The following is a 15,062-nucleotide window of genomic DNA, read 5'->3' as shown; positions in this document are numbered from 1 at the left end:
ATGCACATATTTAAAAATCTGTCGACAAAAGACAGTAAAATGACTAGAATATCACAGATATACATGTAAAACTAGCACATTTTTGCTAGAAGGGACAACACAATTTAAAAATAGGCTATATATCGCCAACAGCTGAAGGTAGGTCACCACACTAGGTACCATGGGGACTTACAGTGCCTTTGCTACCTGCACGGACCCTAGCTGGATTTACACCATCCCTTCAGTCGCAGACGACTGTAGGAAATCTTACAAAATTAAAATATCAAAAATACCACATTTAAAAATCCTGGTAAGCTTGAGTTTACTTAAATGTTTCGGGACTTACATACCCTCTCAGGAGGACTTTACGTTCAAAGTTTATTGATTTTTGTATTGATATAAATCAAATTGTTCTCGTCACGATATGGCTTCAACAATGGCGATGTGACGCTAAATGTTAACTCACTCACACACTCATAATGAAGAGTGATACATATGAACTGACTTTCCATGTACTGGGGGTATAGTTTTAGACATACTTTGACAACGTCTTCGTTCCTCACATTAGCAGCATCCTTTCTAGTAGCAACCATCACAAGTGAAAGTGTTGGCAGGTCCTTAATATAGCATATGAAGGCGGCTAAGATGTCTCAGTCTGTCCTTGCTAATTAGTTTTCCTAGCTGTCAGTATAACCATCGGTTACGAGAGGTAGCACCAGAACAACACAGGGTCATATATAATGAATCTCTCACTAATGGTAAACTTTAATGATGGAGAGGAATGGAAGTAGCATTTCACGTCTAATTAAGTTAGGTAAAGATTATGGCCACTGTATTATTGAAAGGTGTTTATGACGGGCGCAGGGCAGAGTACAATTGACCTTACGCAAACATCCGGTATCATCACTATTTCATAGACATGTGATTCTTTGTACCTCATGGTGGCAATCACTGGATTGTCTGGTCCAGACTCGATTGTTTACAGCTGCATTGTAAACATGAATTAATGCTACAGGCAGCGTATTACAAATGCTTACAGACCCGTGAAGGCCCCGGGGTAGAATAGGCCTTCAACAACACATGCTTCACATTAAAGGCGACTTTGCATGTCATAAGAGGCAACTAACGGGATCGGGTGGTCAGGCTCGCTGAATTGGTTGACACATGTCATCGGTTCCCAACTGTGAAGATCGATGCTCATGTTGTTGATCACTGAATTGTCTGACCCAGACTCGATTATTTACAGAACACCGCCATACAGTTGGACTATTGCTGAGTGTGACGTAAAACTAATCTCACTCACTCACAAACACGTACATGTAACTGAGTTAGAATTATACAATCAACTCTTCTTTAGATCTTTCTCACGGATCAATTAGTCAATCAAACAAACAGCTATTTAGAGTATACTGTCAAGGCGTGCCGTTCCTTTAACCCGTAAAGGTCCGGGTTAGAATTCGCCTGCAGTAACCCATTCTTGTCGTAAGAGGCTACTAACGGGATTGAGTGGTCCGGCTCGGTGACTGCGTAGATCGCTGCTCATGCTGTTGATCACTGCATTGTCTGGTCCAGGTTCGATTATGTATATTTACAGACCACCGCCATATACTTAGAATATTGCTGAGTTAAACGAGAACCAAATCAAATTACCAGAACGTAATCTTCATGTAACGGTTTCATCTTTGTGTATAATGACAAAGATTTGTTGGTACTAGAAATATTAACAATGAAATGGGCGGATATGCTGAAATCAATCACAACAATAATGACAAACAAACATTAATGGCAAATAATCTTCGGTGTAAGTGTGATGAATGGCGAACATAAAATAAACTTTGGTCACAACCTTTATGGTTTACAGATTTGCGTTCACCGGAAAGTAGACAATATACAGTGGTCGTTTCTAAACCGGATTGGACCTCACGCAAATCCAACGCTCATTAGTAACAAAGCTGTACACAGAACATAAAGGGGCCTTACATAAACTGAGAAGTTCCAGCAGGCTGATCAACGACGCATGTACTATCACCAAACAATTATATGAGTTTCTGCGGTGGCGACAACAACAGCTTTGACCACACTCTGATCACTTTGTCTCCTGTCGTCGTGGACAGCGACTCTCAGTCTGGCTATGTCTCAGGTCTAATTAGATGGCGATTCTCATGGGAGAAGGGTTGCAGAAAAGGCAGTGAAATTGGCCAATCTCATTCTCATTTCATCTAAAAGCGTCTTGTTTAGATAGGATTTGACAAAACGAATGTTTGACAGAGAACACCGAGGACTCTACACATCTTCACACCCAGACAGCAAAAGCATCACGATGAACATTTCCTGCTAAAGAAAGATATCATAAAAACATGTTGTAGTCAAGTATTGCCCACAGCAAATACTTCAACCGGTATTGCTATAAGTAAACGCATTAGCGCACCAGACATTTACTCCCTTTGCACATGTGTGTATCTATACACAAGTGATGCATCCCCTTATATTTACAAATGAGGACACAGTGACCCTTTTCACACGCAAACAAGCGTGACCTTTTTCACATGTGCACGTGTTACCAAAACACCATGATCTTGGGCACATGCCAACACGCACATTATTTTTCATATTTTCTCCCCATACAAACATGATATACATGATCCTTGTCAAATCCCTGCAATGATTTCGTTCTTTTGCCAGCCCAGTAATATGTTACTGGTCTCATACCAGCAAACAGATACAGTCTTTTGTACGATACCAACACAGAGATATAATATTGCGACGTACTAACGCATATACATGATCGTAGTCCTTCACCAACCATCAAATACGTTCTTGGTCCCATAATAACACAGAAATATAGTATTTGTCCCATGTCAACACAGGGATATAATATTATGATCCCATTATTATCCCATTTAAGAAAAAACTGTTCTTGGTCCCACAGTAATACACAAACATGACGTCGGTCGCATACCAAACACACACATGTTCTTGGTCCTACACCAACAAACGAACATGATCTTGGTCCCACACCAACCAAAATGTATGATCTTGGTCTTAAACCAGCTAATAAATATGATCTTGCTCACATATCAAACCACAAATACGGTCCCAAGGAAGCTAGTTTCTGAAAGTTATAAAGAAACACAAACGTCATAAACACCAAGGCATTTGCACATGAACACAACCCCGAATGCAGATTAGCTTGTCTTGAAGCCCTCATGAAATCGCCTCCACATGTAAATCGAACATGAGTTGCCGTATTTCAAATGAAATGCAACATTCTGTTCGTTGTGTTAAACACAGATTATGGCATTACGATATTTTCCATCTATTTATAAAATACACATAAAAAGTATACCAGAAATAAGGTGTCGTGTTCATGTGTATCTTAACTGCAAATACTGATGTGTTTATTACATCGATTTGAAAATACAGACCAAACAGAAAATAAATACAAATATCACGTTTGACGTAGGCTGAAGTGAATGATTCACTCCTGGACATATATAAATGTCGTAAGCTTGGTCTAGACCTAATGTTTTTTTTGTGTGTCTGTTGATCTGAACCGGCGAATCTATCAAGTTTTTGTATCTATGCGTATGTGTGCGTGAGTGTATCAGTGTGTCCGCCAATTTGCACATAGCATTGGTCCTCCATATACCCAGATGTCATGTTGCTGACAACAGCTGATCGTGAAACACATACATATATGTACATATCATCTGTAGCGTTAAATGTCGTTGGAAGAGCATCGTGTTTGCTTAAACCTGATTAACATAATTTTCATAAAATACAGTACCAAACCCAGTTTCCAAGTTGTATAGCAAACACAAATCCAATATAATCACACACGGAGGTATGTTGGGGTATATTTTTCATTTGCATCGGTTGTTTATCATCGTCCTTTCTCCGCGCCAGATGTTGCATTCGCTACCTATTCCCGACAGGCTCTAAATGATATCGATATGGATTATTCCTGGTACAAATATAAAAGATTTATGGACATTTCGAATTTGAAACACGTGTGTTATTACAACAATGACATTTGAAGGTATTCAAGTGCACTACGCTATCAGAAACAGATGATGACAAGACCAACGAATATCTGGTCTCCTGAGGCTCCTTTCCAGAAGGAAGAAGCAACCTTTACCAAGGTTAACCTTAACTCCCATTCCGTAACATTCCACAAAGGTTACCTTAGTAATTAACGACCCATTAGTGCTTTGTGACACCCAGTATCCTAAAACATGATTATGGGCCTTAAAATGTGTCCGATTTTGGTCTCTCATCGAGAACGGGAATCTTGAAGCTTATATGGATCATCTCTATTGATGTGGGCACAACACAACACAACATTTCAACCTGAAGTCAAATGCATCTGATCATGAGTCATCTATAAATGTAAAACCTCAATACGCGTTACGTTTAATTCCTGGCTCTATAACAACATTCATTTGTTCAGATATATAAACTTAAAACGCCTTTCGGGCGATAAAAGCCTTGTCTCTGACAGAAGAATGAACGTCACATCTGAGGTTACATCCAGATTTGACATAAGGGACGCGTCATGTTAAAGGACGCGCTACCGATTGTCAGACGCCAGTTATTTTTCTACCGTTTCACTTGAAACATTCCCTTCCAAATACCTATGAATCATCTGACACATGTCTGTGGTGAGTGACGGCAAGCACAGTGGGATACGGCAAGTCCCAAGGCCAAGGGTTGTCATTTCTCTTAGCTCTGCATTACGTCATGTGACAAATCTCATTCCCGTTACCTACAAAGCGAAGGAAACCACGCCGCTTCGAGCTGATTATCTCGACGGGGGATATTTGACATATCATACGTCAGATAATATCAGTCCATTATGTTCTGACAAGGATAGGCACATTGTACAGACGCGGGATATACCAAATTGGTGGACTCGAGGGATTCATCGGCTAAACGATATTATTTGCGTGGTCAAGTCATTAGTCTTCGTGAACATGTTGGAACATTAAATGTGTGCCTCAAAAAACGCTACAAGGTCCACAGGAAATATATAATACTAATCAAATTTCGATAAGCATTCCAACATCCCCAAGTCTCTGTTGGCTATAATCAATTTGATCTCTGATTCCGGATAGAGACACAATTTCAAAAGGTTGTAGCATTTTGTTTAGTAATCACTATGGTTTTCTGAGTAGATGATCAAACGTGTTTAGTTTTTACTGGGCAGCGAGTTTAGCTTTACTAATATTTTTAATTTAACGATTTACTCATTTTAATTTAATATACTAGGTTACTTTAATGTTCCTGCAAAATCACGGCACGGGACACTACAAATGGGCTTCACATAATGTACTCATGCGGGGAATCGAACCCGGGTCTTCGACAGGACGAGTCAACGCTTTAACTACTGGGCTCTCCCACCCAACCCTTACCGGACAGGACCCGTGAAGGTCTCGGGGTAGAATAGGCCTTCAGCAACACATGCTTGCCATAAAAGGCGACTATGCTTGTCGTAAGAGGCGACTATAACGGGATCGAGTGGTCAGGCTCGCTGAGTTGGTTGACACATGTCATCGGTTCCCAATTGCGTAGATCGATGCTCATGTTGTTGATCACTGGATTGTCTGGTTCAGACTCGATTATTTACAGAACGCCGCCATATAGCTGGAATATTGCTGAGTGCGGCGTGAAACTAAACTCCTTCACTCACTTACCGGACAGGTTGTAAATGCGTCATGGATATTGTTTGGGTTCTATTTTCAGTGAAGACAAGAGCGTGTTATCCCCACTCCCATATTTAGGTATCAGTATACACTAGAACTCGATATTTGAGATCGACAAGCTAGTATTTAAAATGTTATGTCACAACGGCAATATTTCAACCATATCGAGACGAAACAAATTCATAAATTAAGAATGAATCTTAGAATTCTTCATGAAAAGCTGTAATTGAAGGACAGCTAGAATATCAAATTATTATTAAAAATTAGTTTGAGACAAATATAATATTAAGATGATCATTTGACAAACGCAACATAAAAGTGGGTTCGCGAGCAACAAAGTGTGGCCACAGCACTAAGGACCTTGGGGACCTGATCGACAAGTGTTCATAATAAACCATCTTAACACCGACACACCATCAGGCGTTTATATAATATACCTGCGTTTCGTTAAAACAGCAGCACACATTCACTTCCCTTGGGTTTCAAATTGTTAGACATCAAATATGCTGCCGTAATCGTGTGAATATAGTGACCAAAACCATACTGAGAATCATACAAAGGTGAATGAATGAGTATGTATGTCTAGGATTCACCATAAAATGACATTGCTACATGATGTTCGCTACAATGTAAGCATATACTGTGCCCATCTGAAGAACCAAGTCTCAAACATATGCAAGCAAATAAGTCAAGTATTCACACAAATAAACATGGAAAAACTTGGTACAAGTGAAGATGGGAACAACATCAATGATGCGTCAGATTCAGTGGAAAGTCATCCCTATGTCTAACCTCTCTGTGTTCAAAATTGCCTCTGCTGACACGGCAGTGAGTGGGTACCCGGTGGGATGAGACATTTATAAGACTGTTAACTTTCTAGCGCCTCACAGACAGCTTAGGGTGTTATACATTGTTATATATCAATTATTGACCACTGTAATAACATTAGCGCTTCGAGGATCCGCCTTGTCTATGGAAGATATCGCAATGCAAGTACACCCATTGTTATCATTGTTATATATAACACCTATTGGAAGCTGTACTTTGTGATGTTCTTTCAAATCTGCCTTGAATGAACATGCTCAAATGTATTTCAAAGGCTGGAGCTGATGGAATTTCACTCGAAATAATTGATTCCGGACAATGGAATCACCAAATGAATAATAGAAAGGTCTTTGATACACTATTATTTACAGTATCACCATGCTGAGTCATGGCTATATATATCATAACCACCACAGGCACAGAATTGTTTCCTTTTAAGCTAGGGGGATTTATACATATTTATAGTTTCCATTTAACTCAGTAAATCCTTTATTCAAAATGATATTTACAGGAACTCTCGACAGACATGTGGAAATTCCAACGTCCAGTGAAGGAGAATGTTAATAAAATGCCATCACCTTATCGACCAGGGACACTCAAGCGATGTCTGGTCCATGAAAAATGGCCCTCAATGCGAAAATGGCATTTGCACTTAAAGTCGAGATGATAGACATGAATTCAAAGCAAGAACGCCAATTCACAATTAGATCATGTCGTTTTAAGACGGGATGATGTAAGAAAAGTAGCTGCCATTATATCTGTTAAACCTAGTTTTGCATTGTGTTCGGTGTCATATAATGTACATCATTCATTTAAATTTACATTATTTACTTACGCTTATGTTGTAATGTATGGCTAGCTGTATCTAAATTGCTGGCAGCAATGTAAATCCTGCTAGTGCTCACGTAGGAAACAAATATACTGTAAGTGATCTACCTTCAGCAGTTGGGAATCTATAGCCAGTTTTGTATGTGGTATTGCCATCCAAAGGTAAACTGTTTTAGATTTAATTACTAGTTTTAAATGGATCTTTGTTTTTAGTGACTGATATTTTTGGTACGCAATGTAATATTGCCAATGTGACACTAAATATTAACTCACTCATTCACTCACGTTTATGAGTTTCGGTGTATAACAACTGTACATTAACGATCGCAGTTTAATAATTTACAGGTTGCATGGTGGGTTGAGATCAATACAAATCACGCTGTTACTTGCGATGAAATGAGAACGGATGGCCAGATACAAATGGTGTGGTACTTCATGACATCAACCTCTAGTTTGTCTCAATTATGATAGACTGCCTTTATAATGCGACGTATAATGAAACCTTTTGCTTATTTTGAAGGTCTAATATTGCTTATAGGAAACTCAAATCCGCGTTCACGACCGGTCTTGAACGATAGAGTACTTGAATATACATTTTTTCAATTCTAAGTTGTATGTTGTAAATTAACTCGAGGTCAGCAAGTGTAACCTTTCACGGGATATGTGTTCCTGATATGGAACCGTCTATACGAGGGCAATGTTCAACCCCACTCCCTATGATTTACAACAGTACGCATGTTTAGTAGTCGGGGTGGTGTTTAGTGCATGTCAACTCTTGAGACTTAATACATCAATACAACCTAATATTAATATCCCAAAACTGATTGTACTATCTTTGTAACATGTACTTACATGTAGATATCTAACTAAATATATATATCGTTCTAAAATACGGAGAATTCTTCAATTTGCTTCGTGGTCTCCTTCCATTTCGGAGTTTATGAGTTTAGTTTTACGCCGCACTCAGCAATATCCTGTAAAAAATCGAGTCTGGATCAGACAATCCAGTGATCAACAGCATGAGCATCGATCTGCGCAATTGGGAACCAATGACTTGTGTCAACTAATTCAGCGAGCCTGACCACCCGATCCCGTTAGTCGCCTCTTACGACAAGTATGGGTTGCTAAAGGCCTATTCTACCCCGGGACCTTCACGGGTCTTCCATTCCTGAAAATACATTTGGACTAACCAAGGTAAACGACTAGTATGTCAAGTCAATGACTTACAAAGCCGGTAGAGTTGATAACGTGTTTTTATGGAGTTTTCGGGGCCTTCTGTCAACTCCAGGGCCTGTCAGTGTGGCATCTATTCAGGTTCAAACATATATCGGGCACTCAGCCATTGGGGTAATGAGCTGGAAATTTGGCCCAAATATTGATACCCATTTCACACAGAATAATCCATACATCTTTCCCGTGCGGTGTGCAGAATATGTATACAGTTCCTGACACTTATTCAGAGGGAATTAGGATGGCGTATGTGTTTGTTTAGACACAGCCTTAGGCGCAAGGATTAACTTTGGACTTGAAAACGTCAAGATAACTCAATACACCAGGAAACTTCTTACTGTGTTATCTGCGAAGCACCTAATCTCTGCTCTAGAAGTAATTCTTTAAGATTGAACACAATAACACAGTCGTTTCAATGCAAATGTGCATATGAGGCTACTGAACAATCTCTATAGCGAATAAATACAGGGATTGTAGCCAGAACAGGCCAGATGCCACATATTGACAAAGTAAGGGTAAATATTAATATCGAGATTGCCATACAATAAGGATATTGACCTTGCTTAATCCGATAAAGCCGCCTCTGTAGCCCACATCTCCTCAACTACTCACCTTCATCCAAGCCGTCTTTCATTCCCCCTACAGTCATCAGCTTCCGAATTCCCTCCGGGATCACCCGTAATGGCACCCGGTCCACCTTAACCCTTTTACACCTCCCAGCACTCTCCAACCACCGAAACACTTGAAGACGAGTGTTGTTGAGGGTGAAGTACTGCCCATCTTTCTCAGCAACCTGTAGCTTAGGACTTTCGCCATTCTTCAGTAGTCTCCTACACAATTCTTCCATGTCTGTGTCCTTCGTAATATCAGGAAGTCCCTGCCCCGCTTCACAGTGGGTAAAGTGAATCGTCGATGGTGAGAGGAACATGTTTAGGATATATCCTCCAGTCGTCGTCAGCGTTGTAGGGATTGTTGTGTTCTTTCAACAATAGCGTTAAGTCATGACAGAATCAATACCGCGCTATATGGCGAATTTCATGGAGGCTGCTTGTTTGATAGAAACAAAACTTCCCCATGACACCACGCATTCGGGAAGACTTAAGCATGTTTGGTAGTTTAAAGTAAGTTTCCCCTCTCTCCACTCACGGAACGACGGCCTCACTGTGTACAGCGAAGGGACTGCCCATTATCATCCGCCTATTGAATGGACGACCAACAATCAATACCAAATGCGTGGAAGAGTCGTACAGAGCCCTGTGGGAAGAATGGACTCGGCTTCCCTCAGAGGAAACTGTAACCAAGCTCCGTTTTACTTCCTTTTCACAGAAGCCTCTGCGATATGCAGTTTCCTTAGATGCTTCGGAGAAAGAAGTTCGTATGTAATGGAAATATCGAGGAGGCTTTGTCTGGTGGCTGGTATGCTGGAGAATATATTAGGTCAGGCTGGTCGGTAAATGTGTCTCTTGCTTGCCTGCGCTAACCAACAGCTTAGGTCCCAGTGCCCACAGCCACTAGTTGATACATGACATATCTGATTTGGCTAATTCACAACCCGGGTGAGTTAACGTTGCTTAACAGGGGTATCGATTATTTCTGATGTCATCGCTCAATTGCCCGACAAAACTCCACATCGATTTACTGCGACTGTGTGGAAAATATAACAATTTAGACTGTACATTGTTTATCATCTGTCATCTCCTCAACGTAGTTGAACTATCATTGCCCATGGTATTTGACTGAGTATACGAATATTGGCGTGTCATATCCTCCAAGGATTGTGGATTTATACGCCTTTAACAATGTCTCAATCTTATCACGGATAACAAGACTAGGCTTCACAGATTGCGAAATTTGCAAACACTCGATTCAATGACGTGCGAATCTTTGAACTGCCAGGCTACAAGTAGGGATATACTTTCCCCTCTTCGAACGCATACCCACTTGAAATAAAATAGGTTAATGGGTATCCCGAAGTAGCTCTACGCGGATTACCCCAAGTCAAGTGGTAGTAGAGTTAATCTGCTATGTCACAACAAGACGGAAGTACACGTACATGTCGGTGTGCAGCAGAGTATTAATAAGTCGAATGTAGATAACGTTTACCCCTACCTGGGGACGTCAACTAGTGCTACAGGCCCACTCTTGACGTCTCCTAGCGCCTACAGAGGAGAGGTCGGTAGGGTAGTCTAGTGGTTAAATGTTCGCTCGCCTGACAGAAGACCCGGATACTCCATGGTACAATGTTTGAACCCATATTCTCCTGTCCCTGTGTGGCAATATTGCTGAAAGCTTATTGTAAGTAGTTACTGTATAAAGACATACTCAATTACTCACAACTTCTAGGAGAGTCATAAGTTGTAGCACTGGTTGTTGTAATGTAATTTCACGATTCATAACCAACTGGCAAATAATCGTTAATGTTACGGCACTATGATATTTGTACCCTAATGCTGAACCTTTGTAGCATAATGAACTGTTATTGTGAAGATTTACCAACTATTATTGTAAACCTATGGGAACTGTTATTATAAACTTTGGCCACCTTAAATAATCAAACCTTGCATGCCAATCCCTTGTCAGTTTACATGCTAGTTTTTCCCTGATAGGCATCTGTAGTGATCACAAGAAGCAGTTCACAAGTTGGGTCATTTGAATAATTGGGTTTCATGGTAGCCGGACTGTGCTGACAGTTGTTCACAACATTACTAAATTTAACGTTCATTATGCCAGTGCACTACTCGAGTGTCGGTCCAGATTCGAACATTTATAGATGGAATATTGTTTGGTGTGGTCTTAGCAACAATGAAGTAAAACTAAAACATTTCAAACTAGAAACCTATCCCGCAGCAATGCATGCTGTTTGCACAGCTCTTTTCTTTGTGTCGGTAGTGTCAATTGTTAATGTCGGTTTGGTGCTTAGTCTCTTGTACCAGCTGTTTCGTCCAGTGATAAAATGAGTAATATAAAAATGCTTCCACATCGATTGAACGAAACCGTATACGCGCAACAGGAGACAGCCATGAGGTAGGATGTGTAAGCGAGGCTGGTTTAAAGCTCTTGAGATCATATTAAAACAAGATCATGCCCACGCGAGGGTATCTTATCACTTCCTCACACCTAAGGCAGGCAGATCTCAATGTTAAGCTCACGTTTCAATTTCTGTGACACATCCTGTAAAAATAGTTCTTGGCATTATCACAATATATACACGATTTGTCTAAAACATTCTCGATGTATACCCTCTGTTTTAGACTGTGATTGTAAGTGGTGTCATGTTTTCACCGAACGTTTGATGGGTAAAATATTTATGGCTGGAGCTACATAAGATTGATCTCAAGGGCGAGCGAGTAAGTTGGAGATTATGCCACCCCCAACACCAGTCCCTTATTTTTTAAGCGAGGCAGTGTTATGTGGGAGATCAATACATGACTCACATGTAAATGTAAACATATACGGGAATAGAATCTGTTTTACTAGTGAGTGAGCCGCACTCAGCAATATTCCAGCTGTATGGCGGCGGTCTGCTAACAACTGAGTCTGGACTAGACAACCAAGTGAGCATCGATCTGCGCAATTGGGAACCGATGACATGTGTCAACCAAGTCAGCGAGCCTGACCACCCGATCCCTTTAGTCGCCTCTCACGACAAGCATAGTCTCCTTCTATGATAAGCTTGGGTTGCTGAAGGCCAATCCTACTCCGGACTTCACGGGTCTCTGTTATGCTAAGCATTTTTTGTCAGGGCGAATCTCATTTTCGAAAGTGAAACGTCAAATCTTTCCATTCTTCAGATACATGATGGTACACATGGAAGTGGGGTTCCTTCTTCAGTTAGTCCATTCGTGGTCTGATTGCTTTCTGTTAAGTAACCATTGGGTTGAAACTCATCTTCGTAAAATGTCATCAGAACATCGAATTTATGATTTAATAATTCCACCAAACAAGATCATCAAATGGTAATTCAAGATGTGACAATGTGTCTTGCTGTCACCTTGACATTTATTGCTAAATGGGAAACGAGTTTGTTTGTTTTCAGATGTGTTTCTTCACCAATTGTGTTTTGAAGAGAACATGCTATTATGTTTGCGCGTCTTTTTTCAGAAACACATGTACTTGTACAAGAATGCCTTTAACGTCATACTGTCATGACACAGAGTCATGCATGGATTCTTGAACATCATGCATTTGATTCCAGCATCGTGCTGGTGTGAGGGGAATTTGACTTTAAAAACAAGCATATTTCCGGGAAAAAGTTAATCTCCTCTTCCTGAAACTGAAAACTATGGAATACTGTAAGGGACATTCTCGCGATCTCGCATTCTCGCGATCTCGACCTTTGGAAGCAAGCCTAAAAAGCCAAAAGTGCGAGAATGCGAGATCGCGAGAACGCGAGATTTGGCCAACCATGGGCATTGTAAAAGTCATAGAAATATTTCCACATCGCAGGCACTTAAAAACAGCAATATGGTGGCTCATCTAGAGCGAAGATTGTTTGAACTCTCAAGCTCTTCATAAAAGATATTTCCATGTATGTCTCTTGTTTTTATGAGGTATGGTTGGTAATTGAAAATTAAAGAAGAATCACCACCGCCACATACCTCCACACACACACATACTACACACCCACGCGCGCGCACCCACCCAGTCTCCAAAAACACATAACATTAGTGGATCACAGACAAATCACTGATTCCACCCGGTGTTTGATATGATACTATATCAGTTCCTTCTAAACATGTGTTAACGTTATTATTTCACTGAGAAAACCTTAGTGTAGTTAAAAAAAAGTGTCAAAGTCAAGTTGGCAACATTCTATTTGTCCTCATCTTAATTCTCCGGCAAGCGTATTTGTGGCATATGTTAATTTGACCATATTACCAAGATGTTGGCTTCCTCAACCTTTAGTAGCACCAGTTTGTAAAGAGAATAACAATAACAACGGACACCTAGTTACCTACTATTTGTTTGAAGGGACTGACACAGTGTACAGTTCGACACAATTACCATGCTTTATGCAGGCTTCGGAGACGATAACACTTACAATCGTAAGTAGCCCTTCTTATGTGCAACTCCAGAGACCTGACGTTAACAAAAAAATATTGATTGTTCATGTATGTGACCAAGAATTGCATCATTTATGGCACTCGTGCTGAAAGGTGTCTTTCAAGTAGAATTTCAAAGGCCATCACACGAACTGCTCTCAATAGCTGTTTGATCTCGATGCAACATCCAAAGTCTTATTTTCACCTCGTTTGTCCCTCGCTTATTAGTATCTTTTTCGACGGATAATCGAGACTGGTGTTTCTGAGAATGGGAGTTCTCAAAATTATTTTAAGTATTTTGTTAATGCTACTTCAGTCGGTTCTCCGAACACCCTCAAAACAGAGAGAACACGTAAATACATGTAAATACGTATCAAGTGTACAGTACTGAGTATGTCCAGTATGATAACAGTACTGCACCAATATGAAGTAACGCTCCCATGTGTTTTTGCCTTGCTGCTTTGAATTGTCAGATGAATTTCACCCAGAATGAATTTACATGAAAGATGTAATTGTATTTACATTAACAACCAATCCATTATGTTTGGAATTACACGTTACAGGACCGATAATGTACTGATCATGAAACCGGTCAGGAACGCCAACAGGAAACTATTTCTCTGTTAAGATTTTGATAAATTTATGACAAGTTACCTATTATTCATTTATATTTTGGAGTATGTATTATACATACCAAACGTTCGTTGATGAAATCTCCAGATTGATGCAAATTATATTTGAAGTATCCCTTTTAACATGTGAAAACCGTGAAGGTCTGTGGTAGAATGGACCTTCAGCAACCCATGCTTGCCATGAAAAATTATAGCGACTGTTTTACTGAAAGGTTTTTATGACGGGCGCAGGGCAGAGTACGCTTGACCTTCCGCAAACATCCGGTATCATCACTATTTCATAGACATGTGATTCTTTGTACCTCATGGTGGCAATCACTGGATTTTCTGGTCCAGACCCGACTGTTTACAGCTGCATTGAAAACTTGTATTAATGCTACAGGCAGCGTATTGCAAACGCTTACAGAAAAACGTCTTAGTATAACAAAGACCCGTAAAGGTCCCGGGGTAGAATAGGCCTTCAGCAACCCATGCTTGCCATAAAAGGCGACTATGCTTGTCGTAAGAGGCGACTAACGGGATAGGGTGGTCAGGCTCGCTGACTTGGTTGACACATGTCATCGGTTCCCAATTGCGCAGATCGATACTGATGTTGTTGATCACTGGATTGTCTGATCCAGACTTGAATATGTACTGGAATATTGCTGAGTACGGCGTAAAACTAAACCCACTCACTTTAACATGTGAAACAGTAAATACGTAGTCCGGTAAGTCATGCACTGCCTTGCATGGGAGTGACAATAACACCGGGAACATCGATATTAGAAATGTGGCATTTTTAACAGCTGTACTTTCAGTAGTACAACGTGGATCCAGAATCAGTT

General features: G+C 40.4%; 1 protein-coding gene across 1 annotated transcript in view; it reads right to left on the bottom strand.

The window, feature by feature from the left end:
* The window catches only part of LOC137283612 (uncharacterized), a 42,672-nt gene extending 32,604 nt beyond the window's left edge, over window positions 1-10,068 (bottom strand). Inside the window, exon 1 of the mRNA XM_067815203.1 lies at window positions 9,177-10,068. Within this exon, the coding sequence (XP_067671304.1) occupies window positions 9,177-9,492 (316 nt within the window). The 5' untranslated portion in view covers window positions 9,493-10,068. The remainder of the gene's footprint in view (window positions 1-9,176) is intronic.
* Window positions 10,069-15,062: the final 4,994 nt, after the last annotated feature.

Source organism: Haliotis asinina, chromosome 5 (genome assembly GCF_037392515.1).
Source record: "Haliotis asinina isolate JCU_RB_2024 chromosome 5, JCU_Hal_asi_v2, whole genome shotgun sequence".
Taxonomy (NCBI): domain Eukaryota; kingdom Metazoa; phylum Mollusca; class Gastropoda; order Lepetellida; family Haliotidae; genus Haliotis; species Haliotis asinina.
The sequence above is the reverse complement of the archived record's forward strand: the minus strand, read 5'-3'. Positions and strand labels throughout refer to the sequence as shown.